Genomic DNA, 16,176 nt, shown 5'->3' on the forward strand with positions numbered 1-16,176 from the left:
CGGTGTAAAGGTCCATATGTGCTGATGTAAGCTACAATGACGATTAACTCCTATCTTTATGGTCCTTCACCACATGATGTGCTGTGGGCAGTGGCATCTTGCACTGTGTGAGTCTGCCGTTTGTTTTTAGTACCACTCTACTTCTCATCTGTTGTGTAGTTGGTGAACGAGATCAGTGGAGTTTGGCTTTGTTGTGTGGACCAGTCAGCAGCATAATTAACTGCAGTTCAGGTCAAAATTGACTCAGTCATTATAGAATATTCTGGTTCTTTACCTGAAAATCTTTGCTAGTCCTTATTGTCTACTTTAACTCAGAACCAGGCTGCTGAAAGTGTTCAGTGTGCCAGTCTCCAAATGCTTTAGGGACCTTTAGGGAAGCAGAGCTTCTCCTGTTTGTCACTTTCAAAGTTCCATCCAGTTATGTGGGAATGTTTGTGGATACAAGAATTATCCCAGATGATAAAATGCTTCCCTGTGGCTGTTGGCGACTCTCCAGTCCTCCCAGTGTATTTGTCCGCTCATCGTGTGCCTCTTTAGAGGAGAGGCCTCAGGAGATCAGCTGTTAATCCACCCTGACACTGACTCAAACTTCACTCAGTAAATAGAGAAAGTGGATTTATAAGAAGCCACCACCTATATCGGACTCACTTTCTCTGTCATGCTTCTGCCCTCCAGCTACAACACAATTAAATCACATGTATATCTGTTTGTGTCAGGGCCCTGCATCGACTGCACTCTGTAAAATCACCGTGAAGGTTCCAGTGAAATTTCCCTACACAGTGAATCTCTTCGACACTCGATCAGCCAAGCGTTTGTTGACGATGAGAGTGAGGACTGATTTCTGTCAGCTGCAGGCTCCTCGTGATGGAGAGCTGACGGAAAAAAAAACAAAAATGACAAACCCTCCAAAGCCAGTCATTTGAACAGCTGTTTAATCACTGTCACTGCACTGAGTGCAAGTTTAGTGCAACAGCGCCATCTGCTGATTGTTAGACCCTGATAGACTCCACACTGACAGAACTGAACTTGTGCTCCAGCATCTTCCTGTTTGTCTGTTAACTTATGAAATATCTCTAACATTAAAATAGGAATAACTTCTTATCCTTTACTGAATATTATCTTAACTGTCCCATTAGCCTGGGGCCTTCCTGAGGATCTACAACTTGCGAGCAATCCCAGGATCCAATAAGGCACCTGGCCTCACCAGCAGCCCATCAGAGGAGGGGGATCACCTGGGTTTTCACTTGCATGGAGGGACAGCATTCGGCAGGGGGATCCGGGTTCTTCCAGAAAACAGCCCAGATGTGCAACAGCTGAAGAGGTATGGGATGAAAATGTGCTCAGGCTAAAATATACTGATGAAAGCAAACCTACTTTACGCTGTAGCCTCATCTGATACACCTGTTATTTATTAGCTGTCGTTTATTTGTCCTAAGTAAAACTGCCACCACACCCCTGTTCTTTTTTGGAAATCCTTTACTGTTACGTGTGTTTGGTAGCAGCAGGTCTGGTGATTAATGAAGAACTGTGGCAGTATTTGAGGATGTTCAGTGAAATGATTTAATTTGTTTACAGTATTTGTTTGTGTGTGAGTCTCATTCTGTTTGTCTTCTTGTTTTTATTTCATCAGGGTCATTGAGGCCTTCTCAGAGGATGAGGAGACCGACATCCCAGAGTTGAATGACTCAGAGATGTATGAAGTCTGGTGCACTCCACCGGAGTCTCTAGGTATGAAACTCCTCTATCTGACTTTCTGGTGCTCTGACCAATCAACAGTAGTTGTTTTTTGTCGGTTTACTACTGACAGCGATACTCTCAGGCTGAGGAGATGATTTTTACAGTTCATGTTACTGTAGCTGTTTGCTTAGCATCAGCATATCACTGCACTGTAGCCTTGTCCTTCCACCACGTTACCATACCGACATTAGCAGGAGCCAGAAACACCACTTAGCCTAAGAACACTGTTATGGGTTTGTTTGCATTGCTTTAGACTAGTCGTGTCAGTAAACCTCCGCTTCATGTTGCTTATACTGTAACTAAATACCAAAAAGAAAAGAAGACTTTTTATACAATAAAAAAATGCCGGACAAGAAGAAGGAAAAAATGAACATCCTGACTGCTCAGATAGACCAATCACAAATGGTTGGTTGGACTGAAGGGTGGATGGACTGAAGCTGCAGGAAGCTGCTTCCATTAGCAGGGCCTTCTAAAAGCCCACGCTTCACTGGAGATAAAATAAAAAGTCCTAACTTTGACTATGACCTGATTGTTTCCACATAGACAACCAGCTTCAGCTTCAAAAGAACTCTGCAACATTACAAAAAGCTCTGTGCTCAGACCTGCAGGCCTGATGTCTGTTGTGTAACTGTGAGTGAACGGAATACTATATCTGGAGCCCAGTTTCTTTACAGGAATCCAATCAAACTTAAAACGAACTAAAACAGTCAGGTCTGTGAGGAAGAAAGATAACAGAGTTAGCAAGTGAAAAAATTATCTCCTTTAAATGTTACAGGCTTGCCTCAATTTAAAAAATATCTTTGATAAGGCAGCATCTGTTGTAGTTCAGCAAAGCAGCAACCAGCATTTAGTCAGTGGAATGTATTCTTAGAAACTGCTGTCCAGAAAAGTATTTATTATAGTATATGTATGAAGATTATACACAAAGGCAGCAGGATATGTGCGCTGAGGGATGCTGCTTGGTTAAAACCTTCTAATTATGGGTTTTCAGATCAGGTGATCTTTTTTCCTCAGCTGGCAGCAGGAGCAGCTCAGCAGTTTGTTTCAGCCTGTGTTACCTGTTGATTCATCAACTCCTGTTTCCGTCTCTAATGGTTCCCTCTGTTTTGGTTTTTAGATGGTGAGACGGAGAAGAGCAGCACAGGTATGAAACACAACACACTGCAGCTGCTTTAACTGGTTCAACACTTGTGTGTTTAGAATAAAACAAATGGAGAATGTATATGAAGCTTGTCGCCACTTACTGTCTTATTTATTTAGCACCAAATTACAACAAAGATCACCTAAAGGCACTTTAAACCCAACAAATCCCTTCGATTAAGAACTAGGCGACAGCAGAGGAGAAAAACTTCCTTTAACAAGAGCATCCTGCAAAGTTCCTCACAGGAGGAAACCATTTGGTCATTGTCAGGGGTTCCAGACTTCAGGCAGCAATTTACTGCAAAAGACTGAGCCTCCAGAGACGGTGATGTCTGTATGAAAATAGAATTATTCCTAATGGAAACAAAAACTGGAATCCTGAGTGCAGGGTGTTTAAAATAACTTTTTAATTCTAATGATGTCTGTTCAGATTCTAGGTCAAATCTAAACCATCAACAACTTAGAAGTGTCAGTGCTAAGTTATCAGTATGTATGTAATGTTTTCTGTGCATAGAGAGGAGATGCAGTCATGACATACAGCCAGTGACGCTTTCCGAAGTGAAGCAGTCTGAGCCTGGTCAAGTTCATCACGTGAGAGTCCAGCTGAGGTCCTATGAACCCCACAGACTCCACCAGGCTCTCAAACTCTACTGCAGCAAGTGCACGTCGATGTAGGCACACACACACACACACACACACACACACACACACACACACACACACACACACACACACACACACACACAGTCGGCTAATCACGCTATGCATGTTTGAGTGTTTTCATGTACACGTTCAGTCTTTATCATATTTTTAATGATCCTAAATTCTGCACTGGGATCTCAGGCAGGACGTCCCAGATGATGAACTGGTGGCGGGTCTGTTCTCTGAGGCATCCAAGGACTCTGGACCCTGTAGTCCCCCACCATGGGTGCTCTCTGGGCGGGTTGACGTCCCCGGAGATTCCCTGGGATCCTTGAAACGAGCTCTGCATATTCACCTGTCCAGTCAGCTTATTTCTGAGGGGAAAACTAAGGAGCTCATCTACCTAATGGGTAACTGGACCGACATGTTGAGCGTCTTACATAAGAGTCTATCTGGATCTGAAAAGAAAAACACAGCAGTTTTTGGTGTTTCACAGGTTCCACTCTGGAGGAAACATGTCAACTAGCAGACAACTACCAGAACATCATCCCTGTGAGGTCGTCAGGAGGTCACCTGACTCTGCTCGACCTGGCTGCACCTTTCCTTTTCAGGGGGGCGAAGAGATACTACGGGTCAGTCAGGCGTAATCATGGGAACAATTTAATGTTGGATAATGTTAGAGTGACGATGCAAACCGGTGTCCCCCATAGTCTTTTTGTCTGGGACAGCACAAAAACTCAGTGTAAATCTGACTTTAAACCACAAGCGAAGTCATCTCCAAGCATCAGATAAATTAAAACTCAAAGTGGCTCCTCGACAGACGGGTAACCTGAGGCAGAATCTGAAAAGATGAGAACCGTTAAATAGCTTTTAATACAGTAAGTGCAACAAAAACTGTTGTTGAGATAGACAGTTATTATGTGCACACGGGCATTTAAACCCCCCCCCCATCACTGCCTCTATTATGATGAAGACGTCCTTTATGTTGAGACGTTGGTTAATGAGCCTTTTAAGAGCTCTTACTAAACCTGTTTGCTCTCGGCCTCATTGTTCAGTATTACGCAGTATCTCAGACACTGTCAGACAGGTTTTGTTCAAACCTGTCATCACATTTTATTTGGAAAACAAAAGGCTCTGGAGCTATTATAAAAATTAAACAGTTATCCTTTTACTGAACTTTTATTTCTCAGTACATTGAACCTCTGAATTTCATAATTGCTGCTTGTCATCAGATCTTCAATTTAAAACACTGTGTTCTGTGATTACACCGTTTTAGTGGATCAACAGCTTCCATGAGACTGTTGTGACCTTGATAGTGATTTAGGCTTCATGTTTCTTAGATTGTCAATAGCATTTAGCAGCTTTCAGTCAGGGAATACAGTCAGATAGAGTCTGCTGAGTAGACATTCACAAAGTCACAAAGAAATCCTGCATGTGTCTCATCAAACCTACTGATGAGATTGTTTCTACCAACAACGTTAAGATGATTACGTGTTGTCTCATTGTAGCATGTGTGGGAATGCTGTCGAGATAAAGCGGGTTATATTTCAAAATAAAGGCACTGAGATCACACAGAGGCTATAAATACAGGCTTTATTTTATCGTTCTCACACTTGTGATGATTTTCTGTGTGTGTGCGTTCTAGGTGTAAGCGGTGCTCTGAGCCTGCACTGAGAGAGCTGTGTGCTGAAAGAGTCGAGGTGATTGATGAGAAGATCGTTGCCGAAGGTGAACAAGAATTAGATTTGTGTCTGTGGAATGTCAGAGGAAACAGTGGAGGTGATAACAGACAGGAAACGGGTCGTGCTAAAATGCCAGGGTTCACTGTTATTTCTTCAATGGTTTAAAATCACTGAACAGCTTTCTGTTTAACCCAGTTTTATGTGTTTGTCCTCTTCCTTCTGTATTTAGCAAGTCATGAGGGTTTCTCTGAAATAAATCTCGTCTCTCGTCTTTTGATCTGCAGCTCTCGGGGTTCAGCTGCTGCAGTTCGTCCTGCTCATGAAGCTCGAGCTGCAGGACGCCACAGACACGCTGGAAGCTTTCCTGTGTAGAGACGCTGTGAGTTTCAGATCATATTTAAAATCCTCCTCACTCTGGATCAAATGAGATTAGATCACAAGGAGAAGAGAAAATCTGAGTTCATTTGTCATTTCTGTCTAAAAATCATACACAGCACAGACTTTTGGAAGTCTGTGTGTTTATTGCTGTGTGAGCAGTTTGACTTTCATAAGATGTTATTAATCCCAGAGGGAAATTTGTCTTGTTACAGCTACTGTCAGCTCAAAAAGAAGAGAACCATAATCTGAAAAACATAAATACAAAAGAAATTCAATAAGAACAAAAGAAAATATAAATAAACGATAAAGGAGGTAAAGAATAGTTGGTTTGGAATGCAGTGCAATGAATAATGATTATGATTCAGCTTTGATTTATTAAGATAGCACCAAATCAAACCAGCTAAAGGCACTTCACGTATGGTATTACGGAGCAAAGGAGAAGCAGCCGGTAGGCTGATGTGTCGAAGGAATACAGTGAATCTCATAGAAAATACCATCATCTGTAAGTACGGGGGGTTTTAAATTCATTGAGAGTGAAGCCGACCCAATGACCAAGGATTGGTAACGGGTAGAGTCTCTGTCGACACAACAGAGTTTCAGGATTTTGTAGCTTCAGTTTTTTCTGACATCAAATAAAACAAACGATTAACAAGTGAACTGGGGAAAAACAATCAGCAGAATAATGGAAGTGACAACAGAGACGACATCACATTCAGAGAGGAACTTAAATTAAACTTAAAACATACAAGAAAAAAAACAGGTGAGATGTAATGAAACAACCTGTTGGTAACTTGTTTGAGTCTTTTCATAAGGAGTTGTTCTTCAGCCTGTTGGCGGAGGAGGCAGCGACCAATCAGGAGGCTCAAAACAGCATCAGTCAAACGATGGAGTCCCTCTGTCCACCAGGGGGCAGCACAGGTCTGTTCACACATGAACCAAACCATTTGACTGTGAGAGGTGTTGTAGTACAAACAGACATGATTACCTGTATTTATACTTTGTTAACTTGAAAATCTTCAGTATCAGAATAAAATATAAACTTTAGGTACAGTTCTGTACTTTACCTGTTGAACTGTGTCCAGGTGAGCGTCCGTGGCTCGACGTGTGTCTGAGGTCATACCAAGCAGAGGATGACGACGACGCCCAGAAACCAACCTGCTACCAGATCTGCCACACCACCGTCACCAAAGCCTCGTCCCAACAATCCGACCCTGAACCTGCCTGAACCGCCTGCAGGTTAAAGGTCACCAGTAAACAGAAGTTCAGCAAGAAAACAACTGTTTGTACCTGTTCTTGTTTTGGTTACTTCTTATTTCTTCTTCTGGGTTTTTATTTTTATTTATTGTAAAAAGATTTGTACATAAATGTATAAAACGTTTGACGGATTTGTACAAGTAGAAATTTTATATTTGTTTATATCTCAAGGAGGCTTTTAATGACGCTTTCAAAATAAAAGACTCAATTATGTTAGGTAATTGGTGTTTTTGTTTGTTTTGCTGCACGTGGTCACTTTGTGTGAATGTAACAGTATAAATGTCTTTAAACTCGCTCACTTTGTCCATGGCCAGACCTCCTCTGTGTGGTTGTGCTGTGCCATCTGCTGGTCAACTAACAGCAGGAGACACTTGATGAAGATTTGTGTTGATGCTTGTCTGCGGTTAGTCAGCAGAGGGGAACACATATGGTAAGTACAAAACATAAACATGTTCAGTTCTGTGCAAACGTTTTACGCCAATATCAGATGTGTTATTTTGACAATGGAGGGTGACTTGACTAAACAGGCCGCTGAAAAGCCCGAGGCCATTGGAAACTACAGATCCAGGTGTTTGGAAACTAAGACACAAACAAAGCCAGCACCAAAGTGGTTTACAGAAATGTCTCAGTTTCACTGTTGTTATCAAAACGAGTCAGACAAAAACTAAAACAGAGGTTTAGTTCGAACACTGTAAAACCTACATTTAGCATCAAGACCTGAACATTCAGTGAAATTCCCCTTTAAAACTTCAGTTCTGACGTTTTTCCATCAGGAATTTAGAACTAATCTTAACATTATAAAGATTTTTATAGAATCATTACAAAATACTGGAAGTGCATAAATAAATTCCTGCAGAAATATTAAAAACATTTAGTTTTATCTTCTTCTTTTCTTCGTCGTTCAGTTTCTAATCTTTTTTATTTTTACATTTCAATAACACAGATTACTGTAAATGTCTGTTGTCATGAACCTTTTTAAGAAACTAAAAAAGTCTTTTACATAAAACTTTAAAGTCCTTTTGGTTTAGTGTGTGTGTGTGTGTGTGTGTGTGTGTGTGTAAGCAGCAGTAGCAGTAGCAGTGGTGTGTGTGTGTGTGTGTGTGTGTGTGTGTGTGTGTGTTACTTGTACATGTTATTATCGGATCAGAGTCTCTTTGACAGATCACTGCCCCCTTTCTCTTCCAGCCCTCCTCCTCCTCCTCCTCCTCCTCCTCACCACCGATCCTCTTTCTCAGAGGAGCTCGGCCTCTGTTCCGGTCGGATCTCCCCACCCGGTCCCGCACTTCGAGCGATCCGAACCGTCTGTCCGTGCAAGAACTTTGGACCAGACTTGCCTGGGATCCAGTTCTCCACCCCTACCTCCACCCTCTGCTGCGGAGGATCTCAATGGTTAGTTCACAGCTTCCAGTCTAGTTTGCGGACGGTGTCCGGGGTCTTTGGTGATGCCTGCAGACTGGAGCCGCTCCGGGACTCACCGAACCCCGTGTTCACCTGTTTGATGCTTCTAAAGACTTGATGAAAGCTGTTTATGGCTGAAAAGAAGGAGAAACTGTATTTTACAGACGTGTAAAGTTGATAATTGTCGACCGATCGTCAGAACCCAGACATGGATCGATCATCTTGGATCACACGGTTCCGTTTACCGGGTTAGACAGAACCACATCATGCTGTTTCTGTTCTTGAGGTTACTGTGTTTGTGGCTGTGCAGTGAGGCCGTTGGGAGTCAACTCCACTGGCGGAAAACAAAGACGACTTTCAGTCCTCATTATGAATCCACCGCCGCTGATAGGAATGCGCACAGCCGGAGATGGCGCACCGTCAGCGGGGAGGACAATGGGGGGGCGCACGGGGTGAGTGCCCAGGCCTCGTGGCTAGAAACGGTAAACCGGTCACCCTCTGAATTACTGGGGACGCAGACATCCCGACCCGCTGTGCGTAAAAGCGGCGCGCAATTTGGACAGCACATCCGCCATGTATCCCAGGGAGAAGCTTTACGCACGGAGGAAAAGAAGGTTAGAGAGCCGCGGGGACGTGAGTGCAGTGTGGGAGAAGTGGTTAAACACACCAAGCATGGACTCATCTGCGTCCCCGGTTGGACCACACACAACCGGCAGCGGCGTCGGAGACGGAGCGCAAAACCCGGGAGGACGAAGCGGAGCGATGCGCCGCAGAACGGAGCCGCGTGGGAGGTTCTGCCCGCAGTCATGGCGCAGGAGCAGGAGGCCGGAGCCCCCTTCGGACTCAACATCAGCGACTTTGATGAGGATTACTCTGTGCCGGACTTTCCCGACTCCACGCCGTTTTTCCCGGTCAATACGCGCCCCAGACGCAAACAGATGAAGAACCCGTTCTACCCGGTGACGGCGGAGTCGTACGGAGCCTACGCGGTCCTGATCACCGCCGCAGTCATCTTCAGCGTGGGCATCATTGGCAACGTGTCGGTCATGTGCATCGTGTGTCACAACTACTACATGAGGAGCATCTCCAACTCGCTGCTGGCCAACCTCGCGCTCTGGGACTTCATCGTCATCTTCTTCTGCCTGCCGCTCGTGGTCTTTCACGAGCTCACTAAGAACTGGCTGCTGGGGGACTTCTCGTGCAGGATTGTTCCGTACCTAGAGGTGAGCTGGGGGGGTCGGGGTCAGGTTTTGCAGGTAATGCTGCTGGTGACATTATCTTCTTCGGTCGGCCTGTGTGTTACTTTCTCATCCCAGAAACCTCTAGTCTGGGATTAGACTCATCAGTTAATCCTCAACTACTCACACACCCTGAATGTTTCATATTCTGGCTCCGAGGTTTGGCTCTAAATGCTTTGAGAGACAGTTTACTGACTGAGGTCCTGACTGGTTGGATGATGTAGGAGGTGGTTTCTGCAGGTAACTGCAGTTCTTCGCCCAAGTAGCCAGAATAACTTTTATCCCTGTGTAAAAACCTAAATCAGTGCTGGTGGAAACAAATTAAAGGTGATTTATTAACATCTTCACCTGCCTCAGGCTGTTTAGTCTGAGACGTTAAGGTTAAAAACATGCACTAAATGATGAGCAGCCTGGGAAATACTCTCTTCTATCTGAGAGCATAAAACCAGTGTGCATCAATTGAGCCGTCCACCTTCCACCTCCCATTTTAAACCAGTTTAAAGGACTAATGTTCATGTGAACAGGTCACGTTGGAGTGGAATTAGGGGGCGGTGGCTCCAGACTGCAGCCGGGGCCTAAATCAGGTTTAATGTCGCTTAATGTGAAGGGTCCTTAATCTGATCTGTGTCACATCAGACTGTGGAGAGCACCTGCTGAACATGTGACGGCCTGCTGTCCAATCAGAGTGAGGATAGGGATTAATGAAGAGTCCCTCAGACTGAGATTAGACGATGAGGGGGACCCCCCTGTCTTGATCAGTCTAAATAGGACGAGGAGCTCTGAGATTAGATCAGGATAAATAGAAATAAAGAAATATGTTTGTTTGTTTCACAGCTTCTATGGAACTGACTTCTACAAACATCCTTTGTTGGACGGATGTTCTCGGTCTGTTTTCTTTCACTAACACTTCGTGTTAATCTCCTTTGTTCTGTAACTTAACAGTGTGTCAGTGCAGAAATATAAAGATCTCAGCCCCACGTCTGAATGAGAGCTAATCCCTGCAGCCATGTTCCAACATCTGGTAGAAAGAGTGAACCCCCACTCCCCCGGGGCTGTGCACGCCCTGTAACAAACCTCCCATCTTTGCCTGTCTGCTGTCCTTCGTGTTGACAGCTGCTGAAACACAACACGTGGTTTGTGAGTGTGTGAGTTATTGCAGGAGGGTGAAGAGAGGTCGCTACAGTCACAGTAATGTTTTAGTCAGTTTTAGTTGTTGATAAGATGAGATTATTATCTGATCATTCCTAGAAAAATCAACCCCCAGAGTCAAATCAGAGCTACAGTTTGGGAAGATCTGGTTGTTATATGTGGAGAATACATTGGTGATTTGATGAACTATTTATTTTCCATAATTTTAAACACTCACATGAAACGCATGATAATAATATGAAAGGCCTTGAGGATCAGGTGTTGTAGCACACTGTGCACTGAATACTACTGTTAGCGCTCAGTGTGTCTGTGACAGGGCAGCGAATGAGTCTGCAGACAAAGACCAGAGCTGTGAGGGTTCAGTCCAGACTCAGGAAAAGCAAGTAAAAATAGAAGCAGTGTCTGCTCAGTAAAATCAGAACATGTTGTACGTTAGACTGTAGGAGCTCTGTTCAGTGGGATCATCAGTTTTACATATGATTTAAAAAAAATGACATTAATGAAGTTCATTTTACTGCTTTTAAATATCTTTAACTTTTAGCAACTTAAATTTCATTGATAACTAGCTGCAAGGAAGTGTGTCCAGTATCTTCAGTAGGCTTAAGGTCGCAGGTTAGAGGTCAAACTTGAAAGTCCATGACAACAGGATGGGGCTGACTGTAAGCTGCATATCTACACATGAAACAATGCAGACTAATCGGTGCCGTGGTGCATTAGAGTGCATCAGTCTGTGTCTCACAGCTCCAACTCTGTTAATTGTTTCCGTCATCACAGAAAGTTGTTCTTTAGTTTCCTGGCTTTCTTTTCCCAGATGAAACACTTGAACAATGAAGAGTGTTGAGAATTGTGAGAACTTAACTTTAGTCTCTTCTTTCCAGGTGGCATCTCTCGGGGTCACGACCTTCACGTTGTGCGCTCTGTGCATCGACCGTTTCCGTGCCGCCACCAATGTGCAGATGTACTATGAGATGATGGAGAACTGGGCGTCCACCACGGCTAAACTCGCCGTCATCTGGGTGGGTGCTCTGCTGCTAGCGCTGCCCGAGCTGCTGATCCGACAGCTGGTCACAGAGGACGGCGACCCACCAGATGTGACGCCGTGCGAGCGCTGCGTGGTCCGGATCTCCACCGATCTCCCAGACACACTGTACGTCCTGGGCCTCACCTACGATGGCGCACGCCTGTGGTGGTACTTCGGCTGCTACTTCTGCCTGCCAACGCTCTTCACCATCTGCAGCTCGTTGGTCACTGCTCGCAAGATCCGCCGCGCCGAGCGGGCCTGCGTGCGTGGTAGCAAGAAGCAGATCCAGCTGGAGAGCCAGATGAACTGTGCTGTGGTGGCACTGGCCATCCTGTACGGCTTCTCCATCATCCCAGAGAACATCTGCAATATTGTCACTGTGTACATGGCAGCTAGTGTTCCCAGGAGAACCCTGGACATCCTCTACGTGGTCAGCCAGCTGCTGCTCTTCTGTAAGTCTGCTGTAACACCGGTGTTGTTGTTCTGCCTGTGCCAGCCCTTCACCAGAGCCTTCCTGGACTGCTGCTGCTGCTGCTGCGACGAGTGCGGCCCACCCCGATCTCCAGCCACCGCCGCCGCCAGCAACATCGACAACGAGTGCACCACCACCGAGCTGGAGCTGTCCCCGTTCAGCATCGTCCACAGGGAGGCATCCACCTCGGCCTCCTACTCTGCTGTGGGGACCCACTGCTGAGGTCAGAGGTCAAAGATCAACAGCGTTAAGCTGGTGGCGGGTCAGTTCCTTTCTGGATTGGTGGACATGTTGACATATCAGGCTACAGAGTCCTGAGATTCTTTATTACTGACAGACTAAAGACGCCACTGTCTGTTCATCCACTGTTTACAACGTTCAGAAATGAAAGAACACACAGTCAACATTAGTTCATAGATTTTATTTTAGTTTCACGGTTAACTCGAGTGTTTCTACTGACTCTGCCCTCAGAGGTAATTTGTCTTCTTTTTTCTGCACCTCTTTTATTTTATGGGTCAGTTTTTACTTGGAGTTAATGATGTTACATTTATGAACAGGTGGCGTTTGGTCTTGAAATCATTGCTTCATTTATTATAAGTTCATATTTGGTGACTTATACAAATTCCATGTAGACACATTCCACATTCATCGTGCCCCGCTGACCTGACATGCTCTCACTAAAAGACTTTATTATCTGTGCAAGCAATTAATTGGAAGGTATTAATTGGATTTGTACCAGTCCACCTTTGTGCCTATTTTCAATTACAAGGTTCTTTTCAGGAAGCTTTCAAGGAAATAATGTCAAAATAAGAGGCCATGTGATAATGTGTTACCTCAAATAGTTGCATCAGGAAACGGTTTTAAAAAGTAACTTGAGCCACAGCTGCTATCGTTATCTACAGTTTAGTTCTTTGTGTTGTTTTCTATCTCTGTGTGAGTGAGTTAAAGGGAACGTACAGTAATATATTGACAGTGGCTGTTGATGGTGTGTTGTGTCCGTGTACGTTCTTGTGAATCACCTCTGGTTAGAAAAGTGTCACTGTAATTAAAAATATTTTAAAATACCTTTTTCTGACCTCTGATGAGCATTCAGGTCACTTCAGTGTGGTCTCACAGAACAAGTAGCTAGAAACCAAACTAGAAATGTCAATAAAAAAAGATGAATTCTGATCAATAAGAACAAATGCATCATTTATTTAATTAAAATAACAACATCATTTAATTGTCCACTCTATATAGTTCAGAGGCCCAAAGCTTTAAGGGGACGTGTGCTGCATGCTGGCTGGTGGTGTAACACTCAGGTCTTCTTAATCTGGTCAGTACGATTAGTTTCTTCAAAAGGTTATTGACATGAATCTTTGTATAAGTCCACAACTGGCAGCAGCAAGAATGTCCACCCCTGCATGAACATTCGAACCAGCACCAGTCAGCACATCAGCACTAGACTCTCCAGAGGTACATGGACCTCCACACAATCACCACAACCAGCACCCGCCGCTCGGCTCACGGCCTCCACAGCAGCACTAGTTACTTATGGAAGGCGTGCGTGAAGCCGCTGGTCCCAGCTCAAGTTCCTGTGCAGACATGTCTCACATAATGGAAACTGAGGGAGAGAAAAGGGGCGGTGACGTGCTGCAAAGGTCCTGAGCCGAAATCGAAACAGGAACGATGTGGATATGTGTCCAGACCAGACGTTTTTATCTTAATTACGTTTGCACCTTTGACTTTTAGCATGGCAAATATTTTATACTCATGCTGAATCACTTCCAGAATCAGTGGCTTCCAAAATAACTCCTTCCACTTTGCAACTTATTGTTATTTTGTGTCATCTTTTCATCTGATGTCAGGTACCTGCTGTATGAAATCCTGCAGAATAAAAATATTGCCTTAGAAAAAAAACAACAAGTCACATTTTAACTCACAATTTTATTTTGGCAAAAGAAGAAAAACAGTAAAAGAAACATGAAAACCCTGAAGAAGAAGAAAAGAAGCAGAGTGAGGCTTGTTCTTGCTGTCCGTCCCGAGGACACAGTGACCATTGTTTGTACAGTTCAGACTCAACATGTCCTCATGCACTGAGAGTTACAGTCAGCACAAGAGACAAGTGAATGTTCTTCTGGAAACCAGCACTGACGGTGAATGAAGATCGGGATTCATGCACGTTTTAAAATTACTTTTCGTCGCTCCAAACACGTAGAAACATCAGATCGAGAAACAGCCTCTCCCCCTCCCTTGAGTGTCTTTTGCTGAGTCATGCTCACCACAACTCTCAGCTGTTTTGCCTCTCGCCATCGCTTTCATCATCATCATCATCATCATCGTCGTCGCTGCTGCTGCCCGCTGTGGGGAGGACACAGCACGCCATTGTCCTCGCCTCCTGTTGTCATGACGACAGAGGGAGTCTGACTCTCAGTGAACAGTGCTACAGTACCACCAACAGCACATCAAGGCTCGTTTATTCAGAGAGAAGTCGTTACTGTGCAGTTCCATCCAGATCTCTGCTGTTTAGTACATAACGAACCTGTAACTGAACCTGTGTGAAGGTTTGAACATGCAAACTGCTGACACCTCCCTAAACTGCTGCTGGAGCTTCTCTTCACATTATTTCTGTACAAGTAGTCACATGTTTCTGGTGGGAACTTTTTATCTGTGCACATTCTCTGCACTCAACACGCTGAAGGTTTGAAGAACCAGTGTGGACTTGTGAATATTCCCTGATTTGAACCAAGTACGTTGACAGACATTTACAATCTGAAACCAGAGGCTCATAAATAATGAGCATGTTAAAAATGTGTATATTTTATCCTGAATCCTGTCATGTACACGGGGTAAATCTTGTAAAATCTGGTGTTCATATAATATATAAGATGTTGATTAATTAACATGTTTGCATGGTAACATTTGCACAGTATGTAAGAAACTATATTAATCATTTACAGTAAATTAATTAAATCAGTCATTAGTTACTTGAATATATGATGAACATTTAATTTGTAGGTGTCTTTGTCCCACAGGTTTAAACATTAGCATGTTTAATAGTCTCATTATTTTTGTGTGTAGAAGTGTAGAAAACCGGATTTAATATTTTCTACATGTCCTACATTTGTTAGTTAGTGTTACATATATATATATAGATAGATATAGATAGATATAGATAGATATAGTTAATTTACCATGTTAGGCTTTGTTTATGGTGTTTGTGCTGTTAGCGTGGCTCACCACCAGTCAGCGGTCACAAACAGATTCTCGGCCTCGGATCAACGTTGTTGATCAGATCGACAGATTGTTGATGATCTCTGCAGCTCTCAGTGTGAACACATCTCTGAATGAGTGTGAAGCTTGAACATTATGATAAGAGGGAGAATAGTTGAAATGGAAGCTTCCAATCTGTTGTGCTGTTATCATCTAGACCCTCGAGAGGCACAAAACACAAAAACACTTAAACTTATAACTTATGTTATTTCATGTAATTGCATTTTCAAAATGAGCCTGTGTTTGTATTCATGCCTCTGCAGAACGACAGAACACTGTCGCCTAATAGAGTTCATCACAGAATCACCCAGAGGGGACGCTTTGTATGGAAACCACATTCTTCTCTAATCACCAGTTTGGCATTGATTTGCTCTCTGGCACCAAAGTTGCGTGTTCGAGTCTTTTGTAAATGAGGCTGGCGGACCCAGTCGCTGCTCCAGTAATTAGACAGCCCCATTCATTCAAAAACAATGGGGCAGCGGGTACACTGAGTCTCGGCTGGTGAACAAGCTGCTTACTGACCTTCTCCCAACTGCTCCCAGGACCGTTTTCTGGGATGAGACGGACGTCCTGGGAGGGCTGGGACCGCAGTGCCTGATTGGTGGACCAGGGCCAGGCCTCCACAGTAACCAAAGTGTTCGCCTTGGATGGTGCAGGCTCCATAACTTTTCTCCTGCTGGGATGTCTAAACACCAAAACAACCATAACACAACGTAAAAGGTTTTGTACCAGCCCAGTCGATGCTAGATAAGAAGTCACTAGTCAAATATCAGGCCCTCATCTTCTCACCCCTCCAGTAAAGAACAGTTAACA

The 16,176-nt window shown here is 44.1% G+C and overlaps 2 protein-coding genes across 2 annotated transcripts in view; both read left to right on the forward strand.

The window, feature by feature from the left end:
• pot1 (protection of telomeres 1 homolog) overlaps nucleotides 1-7,040 on the forward strand; it is a 42,099-nt gene extending 35,059 nt beyond the window's left edge. The window contains exons 11-20 of the mRNA XM_026366141.1: nucleotides 1,137-1,321; nucleotides 1,631-1,728; nucleotides 2,855-2,881; nucleotides 3,392-3,548; nucleotides 3,721-3,929; nucleotides 4,016-4,151; nucleotides 5,165-5,247; nucleotides 5,486-5,580; nucleotides 6,392-6,497; nucleotides 6,662-7,040. Of these exons, the coding sequence (XP_026221926.1) occupies nucleotides 1,137-1,321; nucleotides 1,631-1,728; nucleotides 2,855-2,881; nucleotides 3,392-3,548; nucleotides 3,721-3,929; nucleotides 4,016-4,151; nucleotides 5,165-5,247; nucleotides 5,486-5,580; nucleotides 6,392-6,497; nucleotides 6,662-6,804 (1,239 nt within the window). The 3' untranslated portion in view covers nucleotides 6,805-7,040. The remainder of the gene's footprint in view (nucleotides 1-1,136; nucleotides 1,322-1,630; nucleotides 1,729-2,854; nucleotides 2,882-3,391; nucleotides 3,549-3,720; nucleotides 3,930-4,015; nucleotides 4,152-5,164; nucleotides 5,248-5,485; nucleotides 5,581-6,391; nucleotides 6,498-6,661) is intronic.
• A 97-nt stretch (nucleotides 7,041-7,137) lies between these two features.
• On the forward strand, nucleotides 7,138-14,757 carry gpr37a (G protein-coupled receptor 37a). The gene is made up of 3 exons (XM_026366142.1): nucleotides 7,138-7,263; nucleotides 8,019-9,454; nucleotides 11,497-14,757. The coding sequence occupies exons 2-3, from the start codon at nucleotides 8,498-8,500 to the stop codon at nucleotides 12,331-12,333; spliced, it is 1,794 nt and encodes a 597-aa protein (XP_026221927.1). The 5' UTR covers nucleotides 7,138-7,263; nucleotides 8,019-8,497; the 3' UTR covers nucleotides 12,334-14,757.
• The last annotated feature ends 1,419 nt before the right edge of the window (nucleotides 14,758-16,176 follow it).

Source organism: Anabas testudineus, chromosome 6 (genome assembly GCF_900324465.2).
Source record: "Anabas testudineus chromosome 6, fAnaTes1.2, whole genome shotgun sequence".
Classification (NCBI taxonomy): domain Eukaryota; kingdom Metazoa; phylum Chordata; class Actinopteri; order Anabantiformes; family Anabantidae; genus Anabas; species Anabas testudineus.